This window comes from Chiloscyllium plagiosum, chromosome 22 (assembly GCF_004010195.1).
Source record: "Chiloscyllium plagiosum isolate BGI_BamShark_2017 chromosome 22, ASM401019v2, whole genome shotgun sequence".
Lineage (NCBI taxonomy): Eukaryota > Metazoa > Chordata > Chondrichthyes > Orectolobiformes > Hemiscylliidae > Chiloscyllium > Chiloscyllium plagiosum.
In genome coordinates, this window is record NC_057731.1 from 47,204,784 (window position 1) to 47,230,024 (window position 25,241).

The window sequence follows — 25,241 nt, forward strand, 5'->3', positions numbered from 1 at the left end:
ACAACACCAGGTTATAGTCCAACAGTTCATTTGGAAGCACTAGCTTTCGGAGCATTGCTCCTTCATCAGGAGGTTGTGCAGTATAAGATCTCCATATAAGTTTAAGATAAAATAAACCTGTTGGACTGTAACTTGGTTGTGTGATTTTTAATTTTGTACACCCCAGTCCAACACCAGCATCTCCAAATCATGCTCCAAAAAGGATTAGGTATGCATTAAAATGATGAGATGCAGGTCTGCTTTCTGAATCATATCACACTAAAACACATCACCACCCAGAACACAGCACTTGTATTCATATTTAAGGCATTCGACTTTCTCCCCATTTTTCACTGAAATTTCCCCTGGCTCAATTCCATCCACACTCCTCCAAGGCAGGCTATGAACCTCTCTCCCCTTAACTTTAAAACGAGCAGAAATGAAACAATTTGGGGTGTGTGTTCGGGAAGCTGGTTGAGTTCTCTTTCTCCACTAGATATATTAAAGCATGGATGGAGTGTTGCAAATGGGAGCATGGAAGTAAGCCCCTGTTCAGTCCCTCATCCCCCAAATAGTGTCATCCAGTTGAGGGACTCGCAATGGAGTGCTGGCCTGCTTATTAACGGAATCTCCCCATCTTAAGCGAGGTAGGAAGTTTCTCTGCAAATGCAGCTTATTACTAGTCCAATCCTGCATCGTCTAGACTGAGACCCCATTCAAATTGACAATAAAGGCAAGATTAGGCATAAGGCAATTTAAAAAAAAATAAAGCAGGTTAGAAAAGACCAGTTACAACACTGTGTACACAATGAAAATAAAAAGCACAGGAAATGCACAATTGAGTCCACTAACTTCTAGCAGAGACTGGTTAATATTTCAGCTCAGCTCATCAGAACCAAAAGAATACTGAAGGTTTCCTGATTAACTTCACCTTGTTCTTTTAACATCATTGAAAACACTGAAATGGTTCAGGGTAAATGGTCAGTGCAATTCTGGACAGTCAACACTGCAAGCTTCAGCTGAGAATTCTGCAGGGAATACTGGATCGAGTGTTGATTTTAAATTGGAGATTGATATGTCATTTGTTAACTAAAGTTACTAAGTGACGTGAAGCCAAGATATATGGAGTCTAGTCACAAATTAATCTGGCCAGGCTTGAAGGGCTGAATGGCCTCCTCTTATATTCCAATGTAAACATAACAGTCTTGCTCAGTAGGCTGGTTGCTGCAAGACATTAATCAAACATCACAATAAATCAAAAACAAAACAAAACCTTGAGATAATGCTGAACCATAGCAGTTGTTTAGCTGCATCAGGATGTACCAAATGAACAACTGGTCCTCATCAATTACTAATTACCAAGGGGCACTGGAGAAGACGGAGTTGTAACACATTGGACTGAGGTGTGATATGTTTACCATTGAAACCAGGGACTGGTTTCTACTGCATGAAATGAAAATTCAGATAGATATGGTGAGAGGAAGTTAAGTTGTACAGAGAGACATGGCAAGGTTTCTCATCTCATTAGATATTTCTGGAGTGATATAGTGGAATACTGAGCACCCTGGTTTGCATTTGGTTAACAGCAACGCAACATCTTGGGATGGATCAGGGCTGTATAAAGGCATTGCAATCAAGGATATCAAGACACACAAAAACGGTGTTCATTAAACTGAAGATTCAGGTGAGACTTTACAGAGGTGTACATCTGTGCAATCTTAGAAATGCCATGGCAAAAGGACAAGAGGGCACAGGATCAGGGGGCTGCAAAGGTTAAGCTTTAGTGGACAGAAACCAGGCAAAAGTGTAAGGAAGCTAGAGGCAGGGGGAAAGCAACAGCTGGAATAGGTAGATATGGAGGATGAATGAAGCCAGGATATGGAACTTCTTCAAGTAATCACCGAATTCCCAAACCTGGATTCATAGATTGCAGGTTTGCCACCAAGCCTGGAGTCTCCATTCTACATTCTTGACAGGTTTCTCCATCTGATGAATAGTTGAAAAGGCCTGCTCTTAATGGTGCTTGCTTGATAATCCAAGCTCAGAAAATCAGAGATGAAAGTAGCAGCAACTTCAAACATGTTCAGAGACATATCGACACAACCCACACAAAACCAAACACTGAGACACAGACGCTATGTTGTGAAGATGGTATGGGTTGTTGCCTTTGATTAATCGGATAAGCTGATCTCCCATCAGGCAATCGTGACATAATCAGTAACTCTTTCAGCCATTTACACCTGTACTGTCTCTCTGAAAGAGCTATACAATCACTGCACTTCACCCTCATTTCTCCACAGCTTTGAAAATCCTTTTCCTTCAAGTATAGATGCACAGTTCCCTTTAGAAAGTTAATGTTAGTAGAGAATTCCAGATCACAGCAGTTTGCTGAGAAAATAAATACTACTTGTTGTCTTTTGGCTTTTTGCTAATTGTTCTTCAGTTAGTCACCTTATAGAACTATAGGAGCATACAGTAGAGAAGAGGCCCTTTAGCCCATCAAGTCTGTACTGCCAGGGGAATAGTTTCTTTTCTCATTTTTGGACCAATTCCAATGAGAGAAAATTCACTGATTAGTTGAAGACTCATTTTTTTGTTCAGGGAGATGGGTGTGGGGGGGGGAGGCGGTGGTTAGGAGCACCCCTGGAGCTGCACTGTTACATAGGTTACATTCGTTGACCAAACCAAGCTGTCAGAAAACTCCAAGTGGTTGGACTTTGATCCTTTCTGCTGGAGCTCCGGTGGGTCACCATCAAATCAGAGATGTAAAGTACTCGGAGACATCTTCAGAGGGAAATCTTTGTTTAGTCAATTCCCAAACCCCTGCTCCCTTAACTCTTCACACTCCTCCCCCCAACCCAGATTGTAGCAAATACTCTTTGCAGTCCGCATTTTGGGGTTGGGGAAGATTACAGTGGCCAACGGCTTTAGTCTTCCTCCTGACAGCGATACCCCACACATCAAGAACTGGAGCTTCAGATTGGAAAACTAGCAAATGGAATCCACATGTCACCTCTTCCCAGGTGTCCAGAATACTGTTATCCAGACTGCAATAGAAACAGAAGAGAGACCACAGCATCATCACAATTTGGAATTCAATGGTTCTGAATGCAAACACAGTCCTTCTGTATTCTCCCACACAGAGAAGATGAACCGCTAATCGATTTTAAGCACAGAGGAATGGTTAGAGGGAGAGAGCCCGTGCACTTTTCGCGCTCGCTTGTGCTCTCTGGATCACAGCTTGACACTTCTCCCGTTTAGACAGCCTGTTGTTCTCAAAGATGCCCTCATTTCTTGGATGCCCATGCGAACCATCGGGAAACATCAACAATCCTGAGAGGAAGGCAAAGAATGTTAAATACTTCATTTAGACATGCAGGCACAAGGTTTAAAAAAATAATAATTAAAACCCTGCAGCTTAGCTTGTTATGAACACTTCAGGGAGCCCTCAAGTCTGTCCCACTATTCGTTATTAATCATAGTTAATCTGTATCCTAACTGCACTTACATGCCTACACTCCATATTACTCAACACCCTTGAATGAACAAAAGAAACACTATTAACTCCAGATTTAAAACTATTAACTGGACTAGCATCTACTCCTTTGTGCAGGAGAGTTCCACATTTGGATCACTTACTGCATGAAGAATTGTTTCCCAACTTCACTCCTAAATCACTCATCTAATTTTCAAGATCATGTTTCCTGGTGTTACACTTGACCAGCAAAGAAGAGAGATTGCACAGACTGGGATTGTTTTCCTTACAGCAGAGGAGATTGACAGGGGACATGATTGAGATGTATGAAATTGAGGGGCACAGATGAGGTTATACAGGCAGAATCATTTCCTCTTGATAGAGGGATCAATGACTGGGGGGAATATTGATTTAAAGTAAGGGACAGAAAGTTTCAAGGAGATGTGTGAAAAAGCTTTTTCACCCAAGGGGTGATGGGAATCTGGAACTCTCTGCCTGCAGGGGTGGTAGAGGCAGGAACCCCTGTAACATTTTAGTAGTATTTTGAAGTACGCTTACAATGTCAAAGCATACAAGGCTGAGGCCAAGCGCTGGAAAATGGATTTCAAATAGTAAGATAGCTATTTTAACTGGCACCAACGTAATGATCTTTATAACTCTAAAGAACACCGGTAAGCCTTTCAGTGCTTCTTGAACAAGGAACCTTTCACCCACAGGGGCACTGCCTTGTAAGATTATCAGAAAGCAAAAGGAAGATATCCTAACCCCCACAGATTCTAACTCCCTCCACAATTCACTCCAGTCTGAGTGCAGAAGACGGTTGTACAATCGGAACTAAATTCCAAGTACTTAGTACCACCAGCTCCCAACAAATCAAACATCCAATTATGTACCCAATGTCTTGCCCAACTCCACCCTTCATTATCCCACCAAGGGTAAGGCTGATGCAAAATCACTACATTAGTGAAGACAACTATTTAAAATACTGGAAATCTGAATTCAGAGAAAATGTTGAAAATTCTGAGCAGATATTCAACAGCATATACGGAGAGTGAAAGAAGTGATGTTTCAGATCAATGATGTCCCTTCATCACCACTGATGGATCATTGACCTGAAACATCAACACACAAACTAGGAGCAGGAGTAGGCCATTTGACCTTTCAAGCCTCTGCCACCATTTAATAGTGTCTCAGTGCCACATTCCGTTTGATATCTTTAAAATGTAGAAATTTCTTTATCTGTTTCCCTCTCAAAGATAGAACCAGATGTGCTATTTCCAGCATTTTGTCTTTTTATTGCTGTTAGCTAGAGCTGGGTTGAGTGGAGGCTTCTTTACTGAATATTTTTTCAAACATAGCTCAAAATGTTAAAGGAATAGATCATTTCTTACCATATCCTTCAACACGTCCATTTTTAAATTCTCCTTCAAACTTCATCCCATCACAGCGAGTGAAGACACCAACTCCTTGGAACTTCCCCTGTACAAACTCACCTTCGTATCTGACAACAGAAACAGCAATAGCGAACATGAGAAAAGGAGGAAGTAGACAGCTGTTCCACTACTGGACTTTCTTCAGCCTTTCATTCGTAATGGCATTTGTGAAGTACTTTTGTAAAGCAAAGTACCTTTGCTACAAATTATTACAGTCCAACAGTCAGGTTGTATTCCCCCATTCCACACATTCCCCAGCCCATGTATTGCAAAAACCGTATCTTCTTTGTGTTTTTTAAAACTGTGGGCTGAAATGAGAAAGAACTGTTTTGAAAACCAAGGTTATATAGGGCTGGCTCTGTGAAAGTAAGTAATTTTATGTGTGTTGTGAATAATTTGTATAGCTGTAGGCTCCAGCAATGTACAGATGAACCGGAGCTGATGGTTTTTCTTAAACAGCTGGTTGGACTAGGAACCATTTACAGGCAGTCCCCTGGTTACGAATGGGTCCCATTCTGAAGTCTGTTTGCAAGTTGGAATACAATGCAGGACAATGGAAAACAGCTGTTCAGGAGTACAGCAAACATTCATACGTTGGGTCTTTAACATTAAACATTTGGCATCATGTCATAAGTATGAGTGCTCACAAGTCAGATGTTCAAAAAATGGGGTGTCCTTGTATTAATGGCAAAGGTCCTCTGCCTGCCAACCACCACATGATTGGTGGTCAGGTAGCTGAACCACTTAAACTGAGTGTAAGACAGAGAGGAACAAGGGCAGACTAGAAGAGAAACCAGCAGATCTGCAGCAGCCAAAATTCACTCATTCTCTCTCAGCTCTTTGCAGTAAGCCACCGTAAATCTGAAGAAAACTTACCCTAAATAGATGCTCCAAGTTCTGAATTTGAATTGGATAAGTAACAGACATCCCACAAGTGAACCTGCCACACCGTGTCTTTTGTAAACAAGTAGAAGGCATTTGGAAATAAGAAGATCGAGGAGAAACCTTTAGAATCAACCCAACAGATCTTGGGATCAAAGACTATAGAGATGTTTTCCCAATGTTTTTCTCAGCCCATGTACTGTTTTTCCCTGTTTATGTCTGCCTGCCTGTCCCTGTGGAAGAGGGAGCTGATAAGGGGTTCAGAATTTTAATTTGTAGCGTTTATTTAACTTAAGACAATATCTGTTATAAACAGCAATTTGCCACAAGTACAGAAAACCAGTCCATGCTTTCTAACAATTCAGGTCAGAAAATCAGGTAATTTGAAAGCACAAACTTTAAGTGCAGCTCCTTCATCAGGCGGAGTTACCTTGCAATTTCAATTAAACTTCTTGGACTATAACCTGGAGTCACATGACTTCTGACCCAGTCCAGCACCAGCACCAGCACCTCCACATGAGAAAATCAGGTAGTTTATGGATTTTGTGCATTACTTGTAAAAACTTTAACTTCTGTGATTATGCCAAGAATAGTGAGGCTTGATTTCCCGTGCACTACTCCAGTGAGTCGTGACAAAATAAAATTACATAGAAATTATAGCACAGAAATGGATCGTTCAGTTAACTGGTTGATCTGTGTTTATGCTCTATACAAATATCTTCCCATCCTATTTCATCTTTCCTGTCAATGTGTTTCTATTCCTTTCTTACTGTTGTACTTACCCAGCTTCCTCCTAAATTAGTCCATGCCAGGCACCTCAATCACATTATCAACGTTCTTTGGGTAAAGAAGTTTCGACTGAATTTGCAATTGGATTTACTGTAATGATGAGAGCAGGGGCGTTAGAAGGAGGGTAGTAATGTCACTGGACTACTAGTCCTGAACCTCAGTCACAGAGTCATAGGGACGTATAGCATGGAAGCAGACCCTTTGGTCCAACTCGTCCGCACCGACCAGATATCCTAAATAATTCTATTCCCTTTGCCAGCATTTGGCCATATCTCTCTAAACTCTTCTTATTCGTATACCCATCCAGATGCCTCTTAAAATGTTGTAATTGTACCAGCCAGTATCACTTCCTCTGCCAGCTCATTCCATACACGTACCACCCTCTTCATGAATACGTTACCCTTCAGGTCCCTTTAATATCTTTCCCCTCTCACCCTAAACCTATGCCCTCTATTTTGGATTCCCTCACCCTCAGGAAAAGACCTTGTCTCTGTATCCTATCCATGCCCCTCATGATTTTATAAACTTCTATAAGGTCACCCCTCAGCCAACGATCCAGTGAAAACAGCCCCAGCCTATTCAGCCTTTCCCTATAGCTCAAACCTGGCAACATCCTTTTAAATCTTTTCTGATGCCTTTCAAGTTTCACAACATCTTCCTATAGCAGCAAGACCAGAATTACACGTAGTATTCTAAAAGTGTCCTAACTAATGTCCTGTACAACTGCAACATGACCTCCCAACTCCTAAATGGAATGGTCTGGAGACAGAGCAATCCTATCATGGCAGCTGGCGAAATTTAAAACTTAATTTATTAAGTCTGGAATTTGTGACTATAAAATTAACATAAATCATTGATTCTCGACTGCTCTTTGCAATGGCCTACAAAACCACTCAATTCAAGGCCAAGTAGGGTTGGGCCCAACTTTCATGGGTCTGGGTGTCAATCATAATGGCGTGGGTGGCTTATTACATTAAAGGTGTTATATAAATGCAAGTTGATATCTACAAACCCCCTATTTCAGGAATCTCAAATTGAAACAGCACCTATCTCAAGACCTGTCTCAATGTTAAGGATCTTTATTCTTAAGGTTTTCTCTGCCTGGTATGAATTGACATACGGTTTTTAAAATAAAAATTCATCCACGGAATGCAAGTGTCACTGCCTGGGCTAGCATTTATTGGCCATATAGAGTTGCCTTTGAATCGAGAGCCTTGCTAGGCCAATTAAGGGCATTTAAGACTGCTATGAGTCTGGAGTTACATGTAGACCAGACCAGCTAATGACAGCAGTTTTCTTTCCCCAAAAGGACATTAGTGAGCCAGCTAGATTTTTTTACCACATTGACAACAGTTACATAGTCATCATTAGACATTAAGTTCTAAATTTTTATTCAGTCCAAATTCCACCATCTGCCATGCTAGGATTTGAAGCGAGGTTACCACTTGAAACCAGAAAATTAGTTGGGTTTCTGGATTACTAGCCCAGTGACAAAACCACTCTACCATTGTATTTCCATGCTTGCCAGATTGGCCTTTAGTTTTCCATTCAAAAGATCTTCCAGCTATCACGGTCAAAAACCACCACTAAAAAACAAATGGTTGGGTGTATGCTCCTTGTTCTGTGGGGGTTTGCTGTGCGCAAATGTGCTGCTGGATTTCCCATAACATTTTCCATGATTCAGAAATAGCTGTTAAGCACTTAAGACAGAGGAAATGCCAAGTGCCATATAAATGCAAGTCCATTTTGATGCCACTGGAAGATGTCTGATGCAAAATCCATGTCCAGATGGAGCGGAGCACAAAGGATGCATTTACTGTTCAAAACTGTACTATACAATGCAGCAGCACCCACTGGCAATAAGGGGAACAACAACACAGGCACAGCCAACTTCTTCTACCTCAACACTTAGATGAGCGATCCATTACAGATAGAGACAGAAGTGAGAATACCAACTCACTTTGAACTCTACAGAGGTGTTGTTATTAATTTAAAAAAAAAGGAGTTCAGAAGTCAACAATCCGAATTGTAAAATTCAGAGCACAAATCAGTCCCAAGAGTTGCTAGGTATCTACATTCAAATCTATCCAGCAATATGGGATGGGCTTATTGCAAATGTTCAATAGGTCACTCTGGACAACTTGGGGATTCACTGAAGAGGAGCTCAAAGGTTTCAGTGAGTACAAGTGGGTGGGTGTGAGAGACAGAGAGAGAGAGAGAGAAATACACAGACAGACAGAGAGACACACACAGACAGACAGACAGAGCATGTGTGTTAGGTTAAGCTGTGTTGCTTTTACTGTCTGAAGGGCCTTTACAGCGTGTACTGTTCTATGTTCTACTGTACTGCTGAATGCTAAACACACAGAGGTCAATGCAAGGATTGCTCCTGAAATTGTCTGGAAAAATTCACTGACTCAAAGAAAATATTTTTCCTGTATATTGAGTAGAGTGAAATGCTGAGGAGATGCCTCTCCAATTACAACTGAGTTTCTTCTGTTTCTGACAAGTTCACTAGTGATCTTGAACTTACCAGCAGCAAATTGAAAGAGCGGTGAGCAGTTTGGGAAGTCACTGAGTGAGGCACCAAGAAGCACCCTACGTCAGAGGTCTGTGTGGGTGAGACCTGGAGCCAGACAGAGTTGCTGAGGTGGGGCAGGAACAATAGAGAGCCGACATAGATGTGGGGATTTTTGCCTGGATGACCTTTGGCCAAAGCAGGAGTTCTGTCTGCTTTGGTCACAGGTGGAAGCCAGTGTCAGCCAGAGTAGGGAACAGGTCAAACCAGGAGGCAGCTACAAAGAAGAGAGAGGATGGTTTTAAAGCTGTCAGAGGAATACTCAACTAACTAGATCCAAGAAAATTTTAAATTACTGAGATAATCAATTCTTTACATAGGAACGTAGAATCTCTAGTTTAGGGCAGCTAACTTCAAAAGCTACTATACTTGGGATCCATTACATTTGTTTTCCCATTATAATGAGCACTATCAATTATTAAATTTAAATTAGAAATTTAGATTGGAGATACAGTAACTGCCTAATTAAAATGTTCAGCCATGTGCATTCGTTGTGACCTTAGCAGTCTACAGAAAGGATGTTTAGGATGATGGACTTTCATGTGGAGAAGTGCCTCAGTTATTTTGAAAAAGAAATTTAATTTAAACCTGATACCTTGTAACAACTGAAACAATATGAAGTCCAGAAAATTAATGCTTTCCTTGTGTGTTGTGGCTTTAAGTTTAATGTGGTGCTGGAAATGCACAGCAGGTCAGGCAGCATCTGAGGAGCAGGAAAATTGATGTTTCGGGCAAAAGCCCTTCATCAGGGAGCATCTGGAGTGGAGAGATAAATGGGAGGGGAGTGGAGCTGGGGAGAAGGTAGCCAAGAGTACAATAGGTGGATGAGGGTGGGGCGGAAGGTGATAGATCAGGGAGGAGGGTGGAGTGGATAGGTGGGAAGGAAGATTGGCGGGTAGGACAGGTCATGAGGACGGTGCTGAGCTAGAAGGTTGGAACTGGGGTAAGGTGGGGGGAGGGGAAATGAGGAAACTGGTAAAGTCCACCAATGCCTCATCTACACCATGGACACCCAATCCCTCTACACCTCCATCCGCCATGACCAGGGCTTCCAAGCCCTCCATTTCTTCCTCTCCCGACGTACCCAACAGTACCCAAGGTGGACTTCATCAGTTTCCTTATTTCCCCTCCCCCCACCTTACCCCAGTTCCAACCTTCTAGCTCAGCACCGTCCTCATGACCTGTCCTACCCGCCAATCTTCCTTCCCACCTATCCACTCCACCCTCCTCCCTGATCTATCACCTTCCGCCCCACCCTCATCCACCTATTGTCCCTCCCATTTATCTCTCCACCCCGGAGGCTCCCTGCCTTCATTCCTGAAGGACTTTTGCCTGAAACGTTGATTTACCTACTCGTCGGATGCTGCCTGACCTGCTGTGTTTTTCCAGTACCACTCTAATCTAGACTCGGATTTCCCGCATCTGCAGTCCTCACTTTTGACCACTTTAAATTCAATGGAGAGTTGAGAGATTAAATTAATTCTGCTTGTGAGAATCCAAATATGTTAACACAAATACGGAAGGTATGTTAACACAAATACGGAAACTAATACATGACATCAACTCATAAATGTTTTATTGAGAATGAGAAAACAGCCCCAAAAACTAAAAGCCGGTCCTTGAAAATTAAAAAGTAGTCTTTCAGAAAATCTCAAAAACAGCTCTTGAAAAAAATTATCTTAATCACTGGTAATGCTGTGAAGAAAACAGAACCACATGGATTCTGAGGTACAGTGTCAAGTCAAGAGCAGTTGGATGGCTCCCTGTTTTAAATGTTGAAGATTTTTAACAATTATGAGGCAGCTAATTGTTGAAGTTGCATCTCTGGAAAGGTCTTGAAGGCTGTGGGGGCTCAGGAGAAGCTGTATGCCACCAATAATTCAGAGAAACTGAGAATGAGAATGAAGAAAATCCATAAACAGTATTTGATTTGTTAAACTGAACCAGAGCTGAAAATGTGTTGCTGGAAAAGCGCAGCAGGTCAGGCAGCATCCTGATAAAAGGCCTAGAAGTGTGCCTGCTGGGCACACTTTCCTCATTCCTGAAGAAGGGCTTATGCCCGAAACGTCGATTCTCCTGTTCCTTGGATGCTGCCTGACCTGCTGCGCTTTTCCAGCAACACATTTTCAGCTCTGATCTTCAGCATCTGCAGATCTCACTTTCTCCTTTTAAACTGAACCAGACTACAGCTCATTAAAAAAAAAACAGGAATGTTTCAACTTGGTGAAAAATGAGAAATACATAAATGAATAATTAAATACCGGTGTGAGGTTTTCAGAGGCTCCATGAGAAGAGGGTGTGTGTGTGTGACCAGAACAGGAACAGTCATGAAGGCAGTCCATACAGAGTGGCTACTAAAGAGGGAGTTGCAAAACCAAAATGACAAAAGTGAAGAATTGAGATTCCTTATCAAGTTTAAGGTGATTTGATATTCCACCACGTCATTAATACGTGGGGAGAATTGTTTTGAGATCTGTGTCTTGATTGCATTTGCTACTTGTCTGCTCTGTTAATGTTACTCTATCACTCAATCTATTACTCATATTTACTACACGTTAATTCTGGGTGTCGGAAATGTGGATTGTAGATTACATTATCATTCTAACATTGCAGAGTACAGTTTATAGTTGTTCATTAAAAACTGTGAATTTTGTGTCTTTGACGGAAATCAGACAAAGGTCCTTGAGTAATATAAAAGAAGCAGGAAAGAACTTAAACAAGGAATATGGTGGACTACAAGGGGCCACAAAGTTGGCAAGTCATAGAGATGTACAGCATGGAAACAGACCCTTCGGTCCAACCCGTCCATGCCGACCAGATATCCCAACCCAATCTAGTCCAACCGGCCAGCACCCGGCCCATATCCCTCCAAACCCTTCCTGTTCATATACCCATCCAAATGCCTCTTAAATGTTGCAATTGTACCAGTCTCCACCACTTCCTCTGGCAGCTTATTCCATAAAAGTACCACCCTCTGCGTGAAAAAGTTGCCCCTTAGGTCTCTTTTATATCTTTTCCCTCTCACCATAAACCTATGCCCTCTAGTTCTGGGCACCCCCAACCCAGGGAAAAGACTTTGCCTATTTATCCTATCGATGCCCCTCAAAATTTTGTAAACCTCTAAAAGGTCACCCCTCAGCCTCCGACGCTCCAGGGAAAACAGCCCCAGCTTGTTCAGCCTCTCCCTATAGCTCAATCCCTCCAATCCTGGCAACATCCTTGTAAAGCTTTTCTGAACCCTTTCAAGTTTCACAACATCTTTCCGATAGGAAGGAGACCAGAATTGCACGCAATATTCCAAAGTGGCCAAACCAATGTCCTGTACAGTCACAACATGACCTACCAACTCCTGTACTCAATACTCTGACCAATAAAGGAAAGCATACCAAACACCTTCTTCACTAAGCTAACCCAAAGGCATTTTATATGTACATTAGGAACAAGAAGGATAGCTAGGGAAAGGGAAGGTCCACTCAAGTACAAAGCAAAGGAATTTATGATGGAGGCAGAGGCAGTAGGAAAGATCCTTAATGAATACTTCACATATTCACCAAGGAGAAGGACATGGATGATGATAAGATTATGGAGGGTATGTCGATATTAAGAAAATGATGCTGTTGGATGTCTTGAAAAATGTAAAAACAGTTAAATTCCTGGGTCTTGTTACTAAGGAAGGCAAGGGAGGAGATCACTGGGGCCTTGACAGAGATCTTTGTATCCTTTTTAGCCACAGTTGAGGTCCCAGAAGACTGGAGATGAGCCAATGTTGTTCCTTTGTTTAAGTACAGGCAACAGGGATAATTTAGGAAATTATAGGCTTAGATTAGTGGTAGTGAACTTATTAGAGAAGATTCTTAGGGACAGGAGTTACTCACATTTGGAAAGGAACAGACTAATTAGGGAGTCAGCATGGCTTTGTTGGGGGGGGGGGGGCACGCAGGGAGATCTTGACTCACAAATTTGAGTTTTTTGAAGTGAAGTGAGGAAGATAACAATGAGGGTAGGACAGTGAACATTGTTTCCATAGACCAGACTAAAGCATTTACTAAAGCATTTAACAGGTCCTTCATGGTAGAAATCGACGTTTTGGCCATGAGCCCTTCTTCCTGAAACGTCGATTCTCCTGCTCCTTGGATGCTGCCTGACCTGCTGCGCTTTTCCAGCAACACATTTTCAGCTCTGATCTCCTGCATCTGCAGTCCTCACTTTCTCCTAGGTCCTTCATGATAAGCTGATCTAGAAGATTAAGTCACTTGGGACCCAAGCAAGTTGGTAAGTTAGGTACAAAACTGGCTTGATCATAGAAGACAGAAGGAAGATATTTGTGGAGGGATATTATTTTGACTGAAGGTCAGTGACAACTGGTGTTTCATAGGGATCAGTGCTGGCACCTCTGTTGTTTGTAATATATACACAAAATATATAAAAATATATAAAAGGTTGTGAAAGGATACAGCAGGATACAGATAGTTGGGCAAAGAAATGGCAGATGGAGTTTAATCTGGATAAGTGTTAGGTGATGCGTTTTGGGAGGTCAAATGCAAGAGAAAAGTGTACAGTCAATGGCAGGATCCTCAGAAGCACTGATATCCAGAAGGATCTTGGGGTGTAAGTCCATGGTGCCCTGAAAAAGTGGCAACTAAGTGAATAAGATAGTAAAGAAGATGTAATGGCATTTTTGCCTTCATTGGTCAGGGCACAGAGAACAGATGTTGGTAAGTCATGTTGCTGCTGTATAAAACTTTATAGTTAGGCAACATTTGGAATATTGTGTACAGTTTTGGTTATCAAACTATAGGAAGTTAAAAATCACATAGTACCAGGTTATAGTCCAACAGGTTTAATTGGAAGTACTAGCTTTCAGGAGAAAGTGAGGTCTGCAGATGCTGGAGATCAGAGCTGGAAATGTGTTGCTGGAAAAGCGCAGCAGGTCAGGTAGCATCCAGGGAACAGGAGAATCGACGTTTCGGGCATGAGCCCTTCTTCAGGAACTAGCTTTCAGACTGCTGCTCATTCATCAAGTAGCTCCAAAAACTAGTACTTCCAAACAAACCTGTTGGACGATAACCGGGTGGATAATAACCTGGTTTTGTGTGATTTTTAAACTTTGTCCACCCCAGTCCAACACTGGCACTTACACACGATAGGAAGGATATGGAGGTTTTGGAGAGTGTGTAAAAAGAGATTTCCCAGGATGTTCCCTGGATTGCAATCTATGTGCTATAAGGAGAAGCTGGACAAATTTGGATTATTTTTGCTAGTGCATCGGAGGCTGAAGGACAACCTGAGAAATATATAAAATTATGAGGCGCACCAATAGAATGGATAGTTGGAGTCTTTTATCCAGGGTGGAAATGTCAATTAATAGGGGGAGTAGGTTTAAGGTGAGGGGGAAAATTTTAAAAAGGAGATGTACGAAGTAAGTTTTTTAAATGCAGAGGGTGTGACTCTATGGTAGGTGCATGGAAAGCACTGCCAGGGGAGGTGATAGAAGCAGATACAACAGCAACATTTAAGAAAGATATAGACAGACACACGAATAGGCAGGGAATAGAGAGATACAGACCATGTGCAGGCAAATGGGATTAATTTAGAAAGGCATCATGGTCTGTATGGACATGGTGGGCCGAGGCTCTGTTCCTGTGCTGTACTGTTCCATGTTTCTACATTTATTATCTTTAGGAAGGACCTTGCATCTCTTGCTTTAATATGAAGCAAGACAAAGTTATTGAATCTGGTAAGATCATAACATTAATTTGGTAGTCTGGTCAGGTATTGCAACAATGTGCATCCTAAACAAACACTGGCTAGCTGAAGACAGCTCCTGATGAAATAGCCACAAACTGCAGGGGCATAATTAGAGAAATAAGCATTGGTCGTAACTCATCTTTCTGATGAGACTCACTCATGTGCATATAAATGATCCGATAAAGCGCTTGAAGAGCAGCAGGGGAATTCTCCCAGTTGTCCTGCATATAATTTATTCCACACCCAATAGCTAAAGTTAATCCATGTATTATTTGAAATTTGCTGTCCGAGCCAGGAAGCCAACTGTGTTTTCGGAGTCTTCTGCCTGGACTGCACTGCCTAAAGGATAGAAACATGAAGAATATTTGGACTTGAGCTTACCTTGAGCCATCAGGGAAGAGCAGCATTCCACGGCCACTGAACAGGCCGTTCTCAAACTGGCCCATGTAGCTGCTGCCATCTGCAAACCTCAGCTGCCCAAGCCCGTGCCGACGACCTGGTACAATGGAAGGGTCAAGGTCACAGTGTAAATGACTCTACAGAAGATTACAGTCAGTCCACAGTGGTTAGGCATCTAATGGGTGCATGACCATGCATGTGCCTGGAATCATCAGTTTCAAACCTTTTGAGTGATGACCTTCATTGGGGAAGCATTTGGTAAGTACCACAATGACCTCAACAGGTCATCCATAGCCCATCAAGAACGTTATGGAATACTCTTGCTTGGATGGATGCAGCTGCAACAGCAGTCAGGAAGGTTGACACTAACGATGCCAAAGCAGATTGTTTGATTGGCATCAAATTCAATAACTTAAATATTCACTCCCCCCACCCCTGATGGGAGTAGTATGTATCACAACCAAGACGGCTCTGCAGCAACTTTCCAAAGCTTCTTCAGCAGCACCTTTCCAGCCTGGGCCCTCTACCACCTAGAAGGCTTTGGACAAGTGAATCGTGTTGAAATGTCAGCTAAGACAAACTTCAGTGCAGATAAATCGCCCAATGCCTGCTGTTCAATTTCAAGCTGACACATTTGGCTGAATTACTGAAGGGTGCTCTTCATATCTACACACTTACATCCAGATGCGAGAGTCTTCAAGAAAGGAGATGTGTCGAGGGAGGGAATGACAAGCAAAGATAGTCAACGGTAGAGGCCGAACACAAAATTCCACAAAACATGTCCCTTGTCTCTCCACAATCTAGTTGTTGCTGGGAGACACATTTTACCAAATGGGACCCGATCACTGTACATGGTGGGAAACTGAAGAATTTAAGCAAATATAGTTCAATATTATGCTGGCATACTTTGCACGTAACACATATTTTATTCATCCATCATTCCTATGCTTGTTGGCTTGCTGTGGTGTTTGGTTAAACAATACCTTGATTTTAACATTTACCTCAGGCTCAAATCCCTTCTAGGCCTCACCCCTATATAGGAACATTGTCCAGCTATATAACCTTACAAAAACAGAAATTACTGGAAAAGCTCAGCAGGTCTGGCTACATCTATGAAGAGAAATCACAGTTAACATTTTGGATAGAGTGACCCTTCCTCAGGACAGATGGATGAATGATGGAAGAATGAGATATATGTGGCATACAAAGTATACTCACACAATATTGAACTGTATAACCTTACAAGATCTCTGCTCTCCTCCAATTATGATTTTCATTGCTCCACTAATGAAGGCCATGCCTTTTGTTGCCTAAGTCCCAAACATGGAATTCCGTTCAGCCTCTTACCTATCCTATGAAGGCCCTTTTTAAAAACTTAATTCATGGAACAAGTTCTTGGTCATATGTCCCAGCATTAAAAGTGTCTGGGTGCCAAATTTTGTTTCATAACATTCCTTTGAAGCACCTTTGGAAATGTAATGATGGTGCTATATAAATGCAACTAATGTAGTAGTTGTAGTCAGAGTCATAGAGGTCTACCGCAGAGAAAGGCTCTTTGGTCCACACAATCTGTGTCAGTCAAAAGCAAACACCAAACTATTTTAATCTCATTTTTCAGTACTTGATCCATAGCCTTGTATGCTTTGGCATCACAAGTACACATTTAAATACTTCTTAAGCATTATGTGGATTTATGCTTCTCCCATCCTTTTAGGCAGTGAATTCCAGATTCCCACAACCCTCTGGGTGAAAATATTTTTCCTTGCATCCCCTCTTAGTTTTATCCAAATTCCCCATCCTTTACTGATGCATCATCAAAAAGTTTATTCAACATCAATACAGTACATCAGAGTCATAATTGCACTACTCAGGGTATAACAATGGCCGTGACCTACTATACTACAGCAGTTTAAGGTGAATCAGGTGGAAAGGTCACTTCCCAATCCAATGCATATTATACAACTGGAGTTACAATCCTTGTCGCATCCTTATATGTCAGTTATGGCTCAGACACTCCAGTATGCTACCGGGGAAGCTTTGCACTGATACAAGATGCTAACCTGAGACACTATTTGTCCTTTCGGTCGTAACTTTTGAAGAACAGGAGAGTTCTCCCCAATGTCCTGGCCAAAATTTATCCCTCAAAACACCATTACATTGGCTACCAAGTTTCCTACACTGCAACAGTTGTTAGGAGACTTTGGAAAGTACTTAATTAGCCTTTTAGCACTTTGGAAGGCATTATGCAAGTTTGCACCTTCAACATGGCCACACTTAGTTTTACTTAGAGATTCATAGATAGATTAATTCGGCATGGAAACAGATCCTTTGGTCCAACCAGTCCACACCGACCATGTTCCCAAAATAGTTCCACATGCCCGCATGGTTGATCTTTATCACAGTTCTGTAATTTCCTCTAACTCTATCCCCCATCCCATGTCTTTTGGTCATTTGATTGGAGTTTTGTACATTTACCACGTAAACCCTTCCCCATAGGCAAACCGCTCAGCAGCAACCTCCCCCATAACCTTCCAATCATTGACTGTCATACTAACCCCTTTTAATCTCCTTTTAACCCCTGACGCATCTCAAATAATTTAACAATTAAAAAAGGTATTGTACAAAACGTGCCAACATCCTTGCGACTGGAGTAAAATACCAAGGAATTATCCACAGAATCTGGATAAATAGCCTCAGTCACACTTTGCAGGCTGTACAATAGCAGAGTGTACAAAAAAAAGCCAGACTCACCCTCTTTCCACTCCCCGTGATACTCCTCACCACTCGAGTAGGTGAAAGTTCCTTTGGTCAGCGTCATGCTCCAATCTAATGGGAGGAGGAAAGAAAAGCCATTCCTGTGAGTAACCAGCTTGAAGATCCACACCCAACTCATGGTCTGTTCTGCTCTCCTGAGGAAGGGCTTATGCCCGAAACGTCGATTCTCCTGTTCCCTGGATGCTGCCTGGCCTGCTGCGCTTTTCCAGCAACACATTTCCAGCTCTATTCTGCGCTCAGCCTGCTATGTAGTAGGAAAGCAACAAACTGGCCTTAACTGTCATGGTTAAAAAAAGAGTTGAAAATTTCAAATACAAAACCAGTTCCACTTCATGCAGTTTTTTAAAAGAAAAATCAATCAAAGTCAGCATAAATAACACATCAGAAGTTGCTTTTGAGAAACACTTCAGGGCAGAGTCCATGATGGTGTTGCCAACACATTAGCCAACAAAATAGTTATCTGGATGATTTTTACCAAAAGGCAGTCTTCAGGATTAGGTCTTCAGATCTGGTCAGTCATAGGGTCAGGTGGTTGTGCAACAGGTTTCAGGATTTTTCAGCCTGTTTGGAGGAGCATGAGGGCAGATGAGGTAACTAATCATGAAACTGTGGTACAGGATGCTATTTAACTGAGGGGAGCAATTAAAATGGAGTGGGAATAGGGGATAGTGCAATAAGTGGATCAATACAGTTCGCTGCAGTAAAAAGGGAGACTCCAGACAGCTGTATTGCAAGCTTGATGCCAGGTTTTGGGACATTGCTCAGGACTGAAGAGGAATTTATTGTGGGAGAAGGATGTCAGTGTCCATGCCATGATGGTGAACTGTCTTTTTGAACAGCTGCAGTCCCTGTGATGTAGAGACACCCACAACGCTGTTTGTGGTGCTGGTGGTGGGGGCAGAGTTATTGGATTTTGATGCTCCCCAGTATCTGCTGTATTTGTCTTTCTAGGTGGTAGAAGTTACAGGTTTGGAAGATGCTGTTGAAAAAGAAAAAAGGTACTGTAGAAGGATTAATTGAATTTAAGAATAGAGTAATGCATTATGGCTCTCACTATGAAGTGGGTATTATCATTAGATAATACCGGACCTATGGGTAAGTTCAAAGACTGCATTTCCACCGGCTTATCACTTGAGGGAGCCCTATTCCATAATGCTCAAAAAGGTGCTGGGGGGGGGAAAAAAAAACAATGGATCACAAAGCATTTTGTCCCTCCTCAGGACATTCTAAATGCTCATCACTCATCCTACCAAATCAAAGAAAATAATCAGAACATCATCTCATTTTCTGCAGTGAATTCTGTGATGTTGAAACCTCTATTGCAAACTAAATAATGCCTTCCATGTATACTGGGTCTGCAATCTTGACTTTAAAACAGAGATATCCTCAGCTGTTTCTCAAATAATCCTTAGCTATGTGAGGAACTTGACAGTATGGGGTGCACTGATGGAGCGGCTGTCATCAGGATTTCTCATCTTGAGCAAGTTCCTCACGTTTACTAACATCTATTTTGCTTTATGTTTCAGGATCACTTTGAAGGGTGGTGCAGTGACTCGCACAGCAGCAAGAACCCAGGTTCAATTCCAGCCTTGGGTGACTTTGTGGAATTGAATGTTCTCTCTGTGTCTGGGTCATTTTTCGCCACAGTCCAAAGATATTCAAGTTAAGTGGATTGGCCATGGCAAATGCAGGGTGACAGGAATAGTGTAATGGGCCGAGTCTGAGTGGGATGCTCTTTGGAGAGTTGGTACAGACTCAATGGGCTGAATGGCTTCTCTCTACCATGTAGTGGTTCTAGTCGCTATAGCTTTTTCACTGACAAGAAAAATCTCTTTCCAGTTGTCAACACGCGAGAAAATGTCTGCGCAGATGTTCTCACAACAATAGTGGAGGAAAAGGTTCTTAAATACAACCATGTGGACAGACATGCTCCAGTTTGGTATAATCCATTTCATGTATTGTTTTTGAGACATCTCAGATTATAGAGGATTCTGCACCAGAATCTGTGTCACACCACATCTTCCTGGGTGCGAATCGACAATATGTTCAATCAATCAATCAGTCTCCCACATTCAAGATAATAGAGGGACACAGTGCATGTGGGTGTGGCCAGAATTAAAAATAAAAAATATAAAATCATAGGACTTTGCATCAAATGAATAACTAAAACCAAGATGGCAAGGTAGGCAGTCTTTACGCTCCTGAGCTTGTCTACTCCAGACCAGCTGCTTCCTCCCCTCTTTGTTTTCTTTCTGTTTCTACATCTTCTTCCTCTCCGCAGCCACAGAGGTGGTGACACTGTGAAGGAGGGCTGCTGCAGCGAGACTCTTGGTGATGCAGGAGCCTGGCCTGGCAGTAGGCCAAGGATTCCTGGCTGTGGCATGTCCAGAATGGAGACTCCAGGCATCAGCAAAGGGGTGGATGAAATGGTGGTGGATGAACTGCTGGTGGTGTGGTAGGCCTAGAGCAGGGACACCAGATGTTGGCGAGGTGGCAGTAGCAGAGCCAAGGGCTCCTGGTTGCAGGGAGAGTGTGGGTCCAGCACAAGATCAGACATCGGCGCCCTGTTGATGAGGTGGGCCCAACAGCAAAGTGATGGCACCTGAAAAGTGGCAACTCTGATGTTGGTGGGTCTGGTGCAGGTGGCAGAGGGGTGGCAGCGCAGGTGAGCTGGTTCAGGTCTCATGGCGGAGGCAGCAGAATGAAGATGGCCTCTCTTTCAGCTACACCTTTTTATTCTTAATCTATTCAAAATGGCACTAGATTGTTGCGATAGTTCAAGCTTTTCAATGTATTTTGTTGTGCTGTTCATTGCAGGGTACAAGTGACAAGAAATCATCTTTCATATTAATACCCATTCCTAATTACCCTCATGAAAATGCTGGCCGTGCTGCCGGTCTTCCAGAGCAAGGAGTTAACCATGAGCAGTGTTGCGGACTGATACATTCCAAGATCCTGGACAACGTGCTGACGGATGCAGTCTATTTATGGTATATAGACCAACAATGCTGTTAGGGAGGGAGTTCCAGGACTTTGATCCAGTGACACTTAATGAACAGTAAACTAGGATGCTGTGTAGCTTGATAGGAAAGTTGAGGGGCGGGGTAGTTCAGGGCTCTGGGTGAGCTGCAGTACATTGTCAGTAAAATATGCTGGTCGTGGGGCACGTAATTGGTGAATGCTTACAGGAAACGTGTTCTTGCCAAGGAAGGATATGATGGCCCCTTTTACTAGAAACATTTTCTACAGTTCATTGAATGGTATAGAATGGAAGAGAGGCCTACATCAGTTCTTGGAAAGAAACTTTAAATTAGGCCCACTGTTTGGTGCTTTCCAACTGTAACTCATTGCAATTTTCCCCTTACAATCATTGATTCATTTCCCTTTTGTAAAGTTATTACTGAATCTGCTTACATCACCCATTCAATGTATGCCAACTGAATGAAACCTAGAAAATTGGAGCAGGTGGAGGCCATTCAGCCCTTCAAGCCTGCTCCAGTATTCAGCATGATCATCGAATTCGGAACCCGGTTCCTGCTTTCTTCCCAAAACCTTTGGTTCCTTTAGTCCTAAGAACGATACCTAATTCCTTCTTGAAACATTCAATGTTTTGGACTCAACTGCTTTCTGTGGCATAGAATTCAACAGGCTCACCACTCTCTGGGTGAAGAAATTTCTCCTCTTATGAATAAGTAACTCAAAGATTTAGTTCTAGTTGTATGGAAACCAATGGCCAGGAAGGCAGTACATAAAGCACTAAAAGGAATGGTAACCCACTGAAATCCAGACTCAAAAACATACTTTATTCACAAAATATCTTTATGAACGTACATAATCACTGAAGCAGTTTGGTTCATACGAATTAAACAAACAACCATTGGAGTTTGACTCTATCCAACAAAACAACCTTAGATTTACTATTGCCTTCCCAGCTACCTTCCCCCACCATTAGTTTCTCAACCCCCTCCTACCCCCTCTCCACCCCACATTCCTGATGAAGGGCTTATGTCTGAAACGTCGACTTTCCTGCTCCTCGGATGCTGCCTGACCGGCTGTGCTTTTCCAGCGCCACACGTTTTGAACCTTATATTGACATATCTGAAGCATTGAGAGAGTTCGATAACTGAATGGACTCCCACTTAACTTTGACAAAAAGACTTTAGACAGTGGTTTCTCCCCACCTCACCTTGGCAGCATCTATCCCAAGCTTTAGTGCATCCATCAGCATGTTGCCCAGGACCCTGGAATGTACCAGTCCACAACACTGCTCAGGGTTGACTCCTTGCTCCGGAAGACCGGCAGGTCTCAAGCAGACCAAAGAGTATCTTTTGCCGAACTGATGGCCCCCAGGTGTAGTCGACGTTTGTCATAGCGTGCGCTCCAGAGAACAGACCATAGAATGCAGAGACCTGCATCATGGAGCTGCTCAGGGTGAACCTCGACAAAAACCACCACATGTTTCTCTAGATTTTCTTTACAAAAGCAGATTCCAGAAGATGGTAGGTGGCACTCTCTATTGCATCCCGTAGCCAGTTCGAGGGCAGCATATAGTGGGCATATATGAAGGATCTCACAGGTACTGTTCTTCTAACTGGCCAGATGGATATCTTGGTACTTGTTGGAAAGTTCTAGTGATGAGACATTCTGCCAAATGACTTTGACAGTCTGTTCAGGGAATAACCTGACAGGAACCCAGACTAATAAACCAGAGACACATATTCAAATCCATCACAGTAAATCAGAATTGCATCAATTCTAATTCTGGAATATCAACCTTATCTCAGTTGTGGTGACCATGAAACTATTGGACTATTGTTAAAACATAAGAGGTTCCCTAATGTCCTTTAAGGAAGAATACCAGCTGCCCTTACCTGGTGTGACCAATTTATTCCCAAAATATCTCTGCTCCTCAAATTCTGCCATAAGCATCCCTAATTTTAAATCACTAGACTGTTAATGATTGCACCTTCCAATTTCAAGACTCCAGGTTTTGGATTTCCATCCCTAAACCTCTACCTCTCCACCTGATTTGTCTCCATTTGTATATAAAATGTTAAGACAGTTCCTAAAAATTCTCTCTCTGCCCAAGTCAAATATTTCTTCACATGGCTTTTGTAGTATTTTGTTCTATTAAAAACCATGTCTGTAAAATGCTTGAGAATGCCTTATTATGTCAAAGGCACTAAACAAGTACAAACAGAAAGCACTGGGTAAACTCCCTGGCAGCATATGTGGTTGTTAACTTAAAGTTTGAGAAGATAATTTAAAGAAATAAATAATTAATGTTGGCCTTGCCAGCCATTCTCACGTTCTATGAATGAATTTTTAAAAACACAATTATAATCAAAAGACAATTCAATGCTGAATGATTGCCAAGACTCTCCTCAATCAAAATTCTACATCATGGAAATTCAAAAAGTACTTTCTTGGCTGCAAAGCACTTTCAATACCTTCAGGATAGTGAAAAGTGCTACATAAATGCAAGTCTTTCTTTCTGGCTCCCAGGATAAGCTTGGTATCTCTGAACTAATGAACTCTGCCAATGGTGCAGCACTGTTCAAAGCCTTAGATAATGCCATCACATCAACATTCAGTCACCACAGGAGATGCTGAAACACTTTCGTTTTGCAACAAGGTTTTTAAATGCAACTTAAAATTAAATGTTGAATGATCCCATAGGGTCAACTGCTAACACACTGGTGAGGTGGAGGGGTGGGTAAAACAAATTATTCTTATCACTAAATACAACAGTCAACAAACATTTTGCAACTCGACTCCACATAGCAACTAGAAAAATAACTTGCATTGCTATGGCACCTTTCAGAATAACTAAGTGCTTCGCAGCTAATGTGATACTGTTTAGAAGTGTAGTCATTGTTATGAATCATGGCAGCCAACTGGCAAGCTGCAAGCTCCTACAAACAAAGTAATAATATCTAGACCATTTATTTTAGATGTTGGTGGAGGAATAAATGTTGACTCAGCACACCAGGGCAAACTCCATGCTCTTCATTAAATCAGTGCAATGCAATCTTTTACACTTGCTGAGGACATGTTGGGTCCCCTTTTCAATGTCACATCTGAACGATGTCACCTCTAATAGCACAATAGTCCCTCTATACTGCATTGGGAATGTGATCTTTCATATTATGTGCTCAGATCTCTGTATTGGGGATTGCAACCACAACCTTACCTCAGATGTGAAAAGGACTACTCACTGATTCTCAGTTATCACCTCAAAATATCCATAGCAGAAGAATGCCACACTCCATCCCTGGTCTGAGATCAGAGAGAAATTAACTGGGTGAAAATGGGGGGAGAAAGGGGATGCAGAAATTGCTTCTATTTATTGGTTCTTCTGGAAAATGAATACCTGAGTGCACATATCTGGACAGGGACATGATCAGGTTTATAATATATTGCTCTAAGTAGCTAAATATCCAATATGCATTCATTATCCAATCTCACTCATCAAGGATGGGCAACCAGCATCCCCTCAAACAGTAAACACCTCATGTCCTTATTTTTAAACTGACACCACAGATGTAAAAATAAGTGAATTGAGTATAAATTTGGACTTGGCAATAATGTGCAGGAGGACAAGTTCTGAATGGCCTACCAGCTGAAAATTCAAACTCAGAGGGAGGGGAAATAAAACAAATATACCAAAAAGAAACACCAATGATGAAAATGTACACCTTTAAAGTTTTTTTTAAATGTCTACTCACCCTGCAGTGTTAAACAGCCTGTGGATCATGCAACAGGGAGCCTGGTTTAAATTGATGAATATTCAGCTCCCAGGCCCTGCCTGAGTCAGACATGTCCTCCTGACATAGACCCCTCACCCCACAACAACGCGCTTCTTCATTGGTTCCCTGCCCATCGCTGGCTCCGTTACCCTTGGCAACGGCCTTGGATACTGCTGGCCGCCATCTCTGTGAGGGGCACAAGCCTCATTTATTTATTGTACATTTATTTATCGGTGCACATCGACAGTAATTTATGTCGATTTAAATTATTTTAATATATACAACATACTGGCGAAACGGTGATGCTCTCAATTGAGTTTTGTTGTTTAAAACGATGCAATTATTCGAAGACGTCCATGTTTGTGCGTGGCATAATTCAGTGGTCCTGTAAGTTTAATTTGATTGATTTTTGCTAACGCGAAGTTATTGAGTTG

General features: G+C 42.1%; 1 protein-coding gene across 1 annotated transcript; it reads right to left on the minus strand.

Annotated features, from left to right (window-relative positions):
- On the minus strand, window positions 1-24,912 carry morn4 (MORN repeat containing 4). The gene is made up of 5 exons (XM_043712990.1): window positions 24,787-24,912; window positions 18,035-18,109; window positions 15,266-15,380; window positions 4,846-4,955; window positions 1-3,312 (listed from the first exon to the last, which is right to left on the minus strand). Exons 2-5 carry the CDS (start codon window positions 18,099-18,101, stop codon window positions 3,164-3,166), a joined length of 441 nt encoding a protein of 146 aa, XP_043568925.1. The 5' UTR covers window positions 18,102-18,109; window positions 24,787-24,912; the 3' UTR covers window positions 1-3,163.
- Window positions 24,913-25,241: the final 329 nt, after the last annotated feature.

Bases quoted from the DNA above. Each gene is read 5' to 3' on its own strand.
- morn4 (XM_043712990.1), bottom strand. From the start codon at position 18,101: ATGACGCTGACCAAAGGAACTTTCACCTACTCGAGTGGTGAGGAGTAT. The intron at 15,381-18,034 runs GTGAGTCTGGCT...CCATTGTACCAG, and splicing joins TCACGGGGAGTGGAAAGAGG to GTCGTCGGCACGGGCTTGGG. The intron at 3,313-4,845 runs GTAAGAAATGAT...CCTTCCTCTCAG, and splicing joins TGGACGTGTTGAAGGATATG to GATTGTTGATGTTTCCCGAT.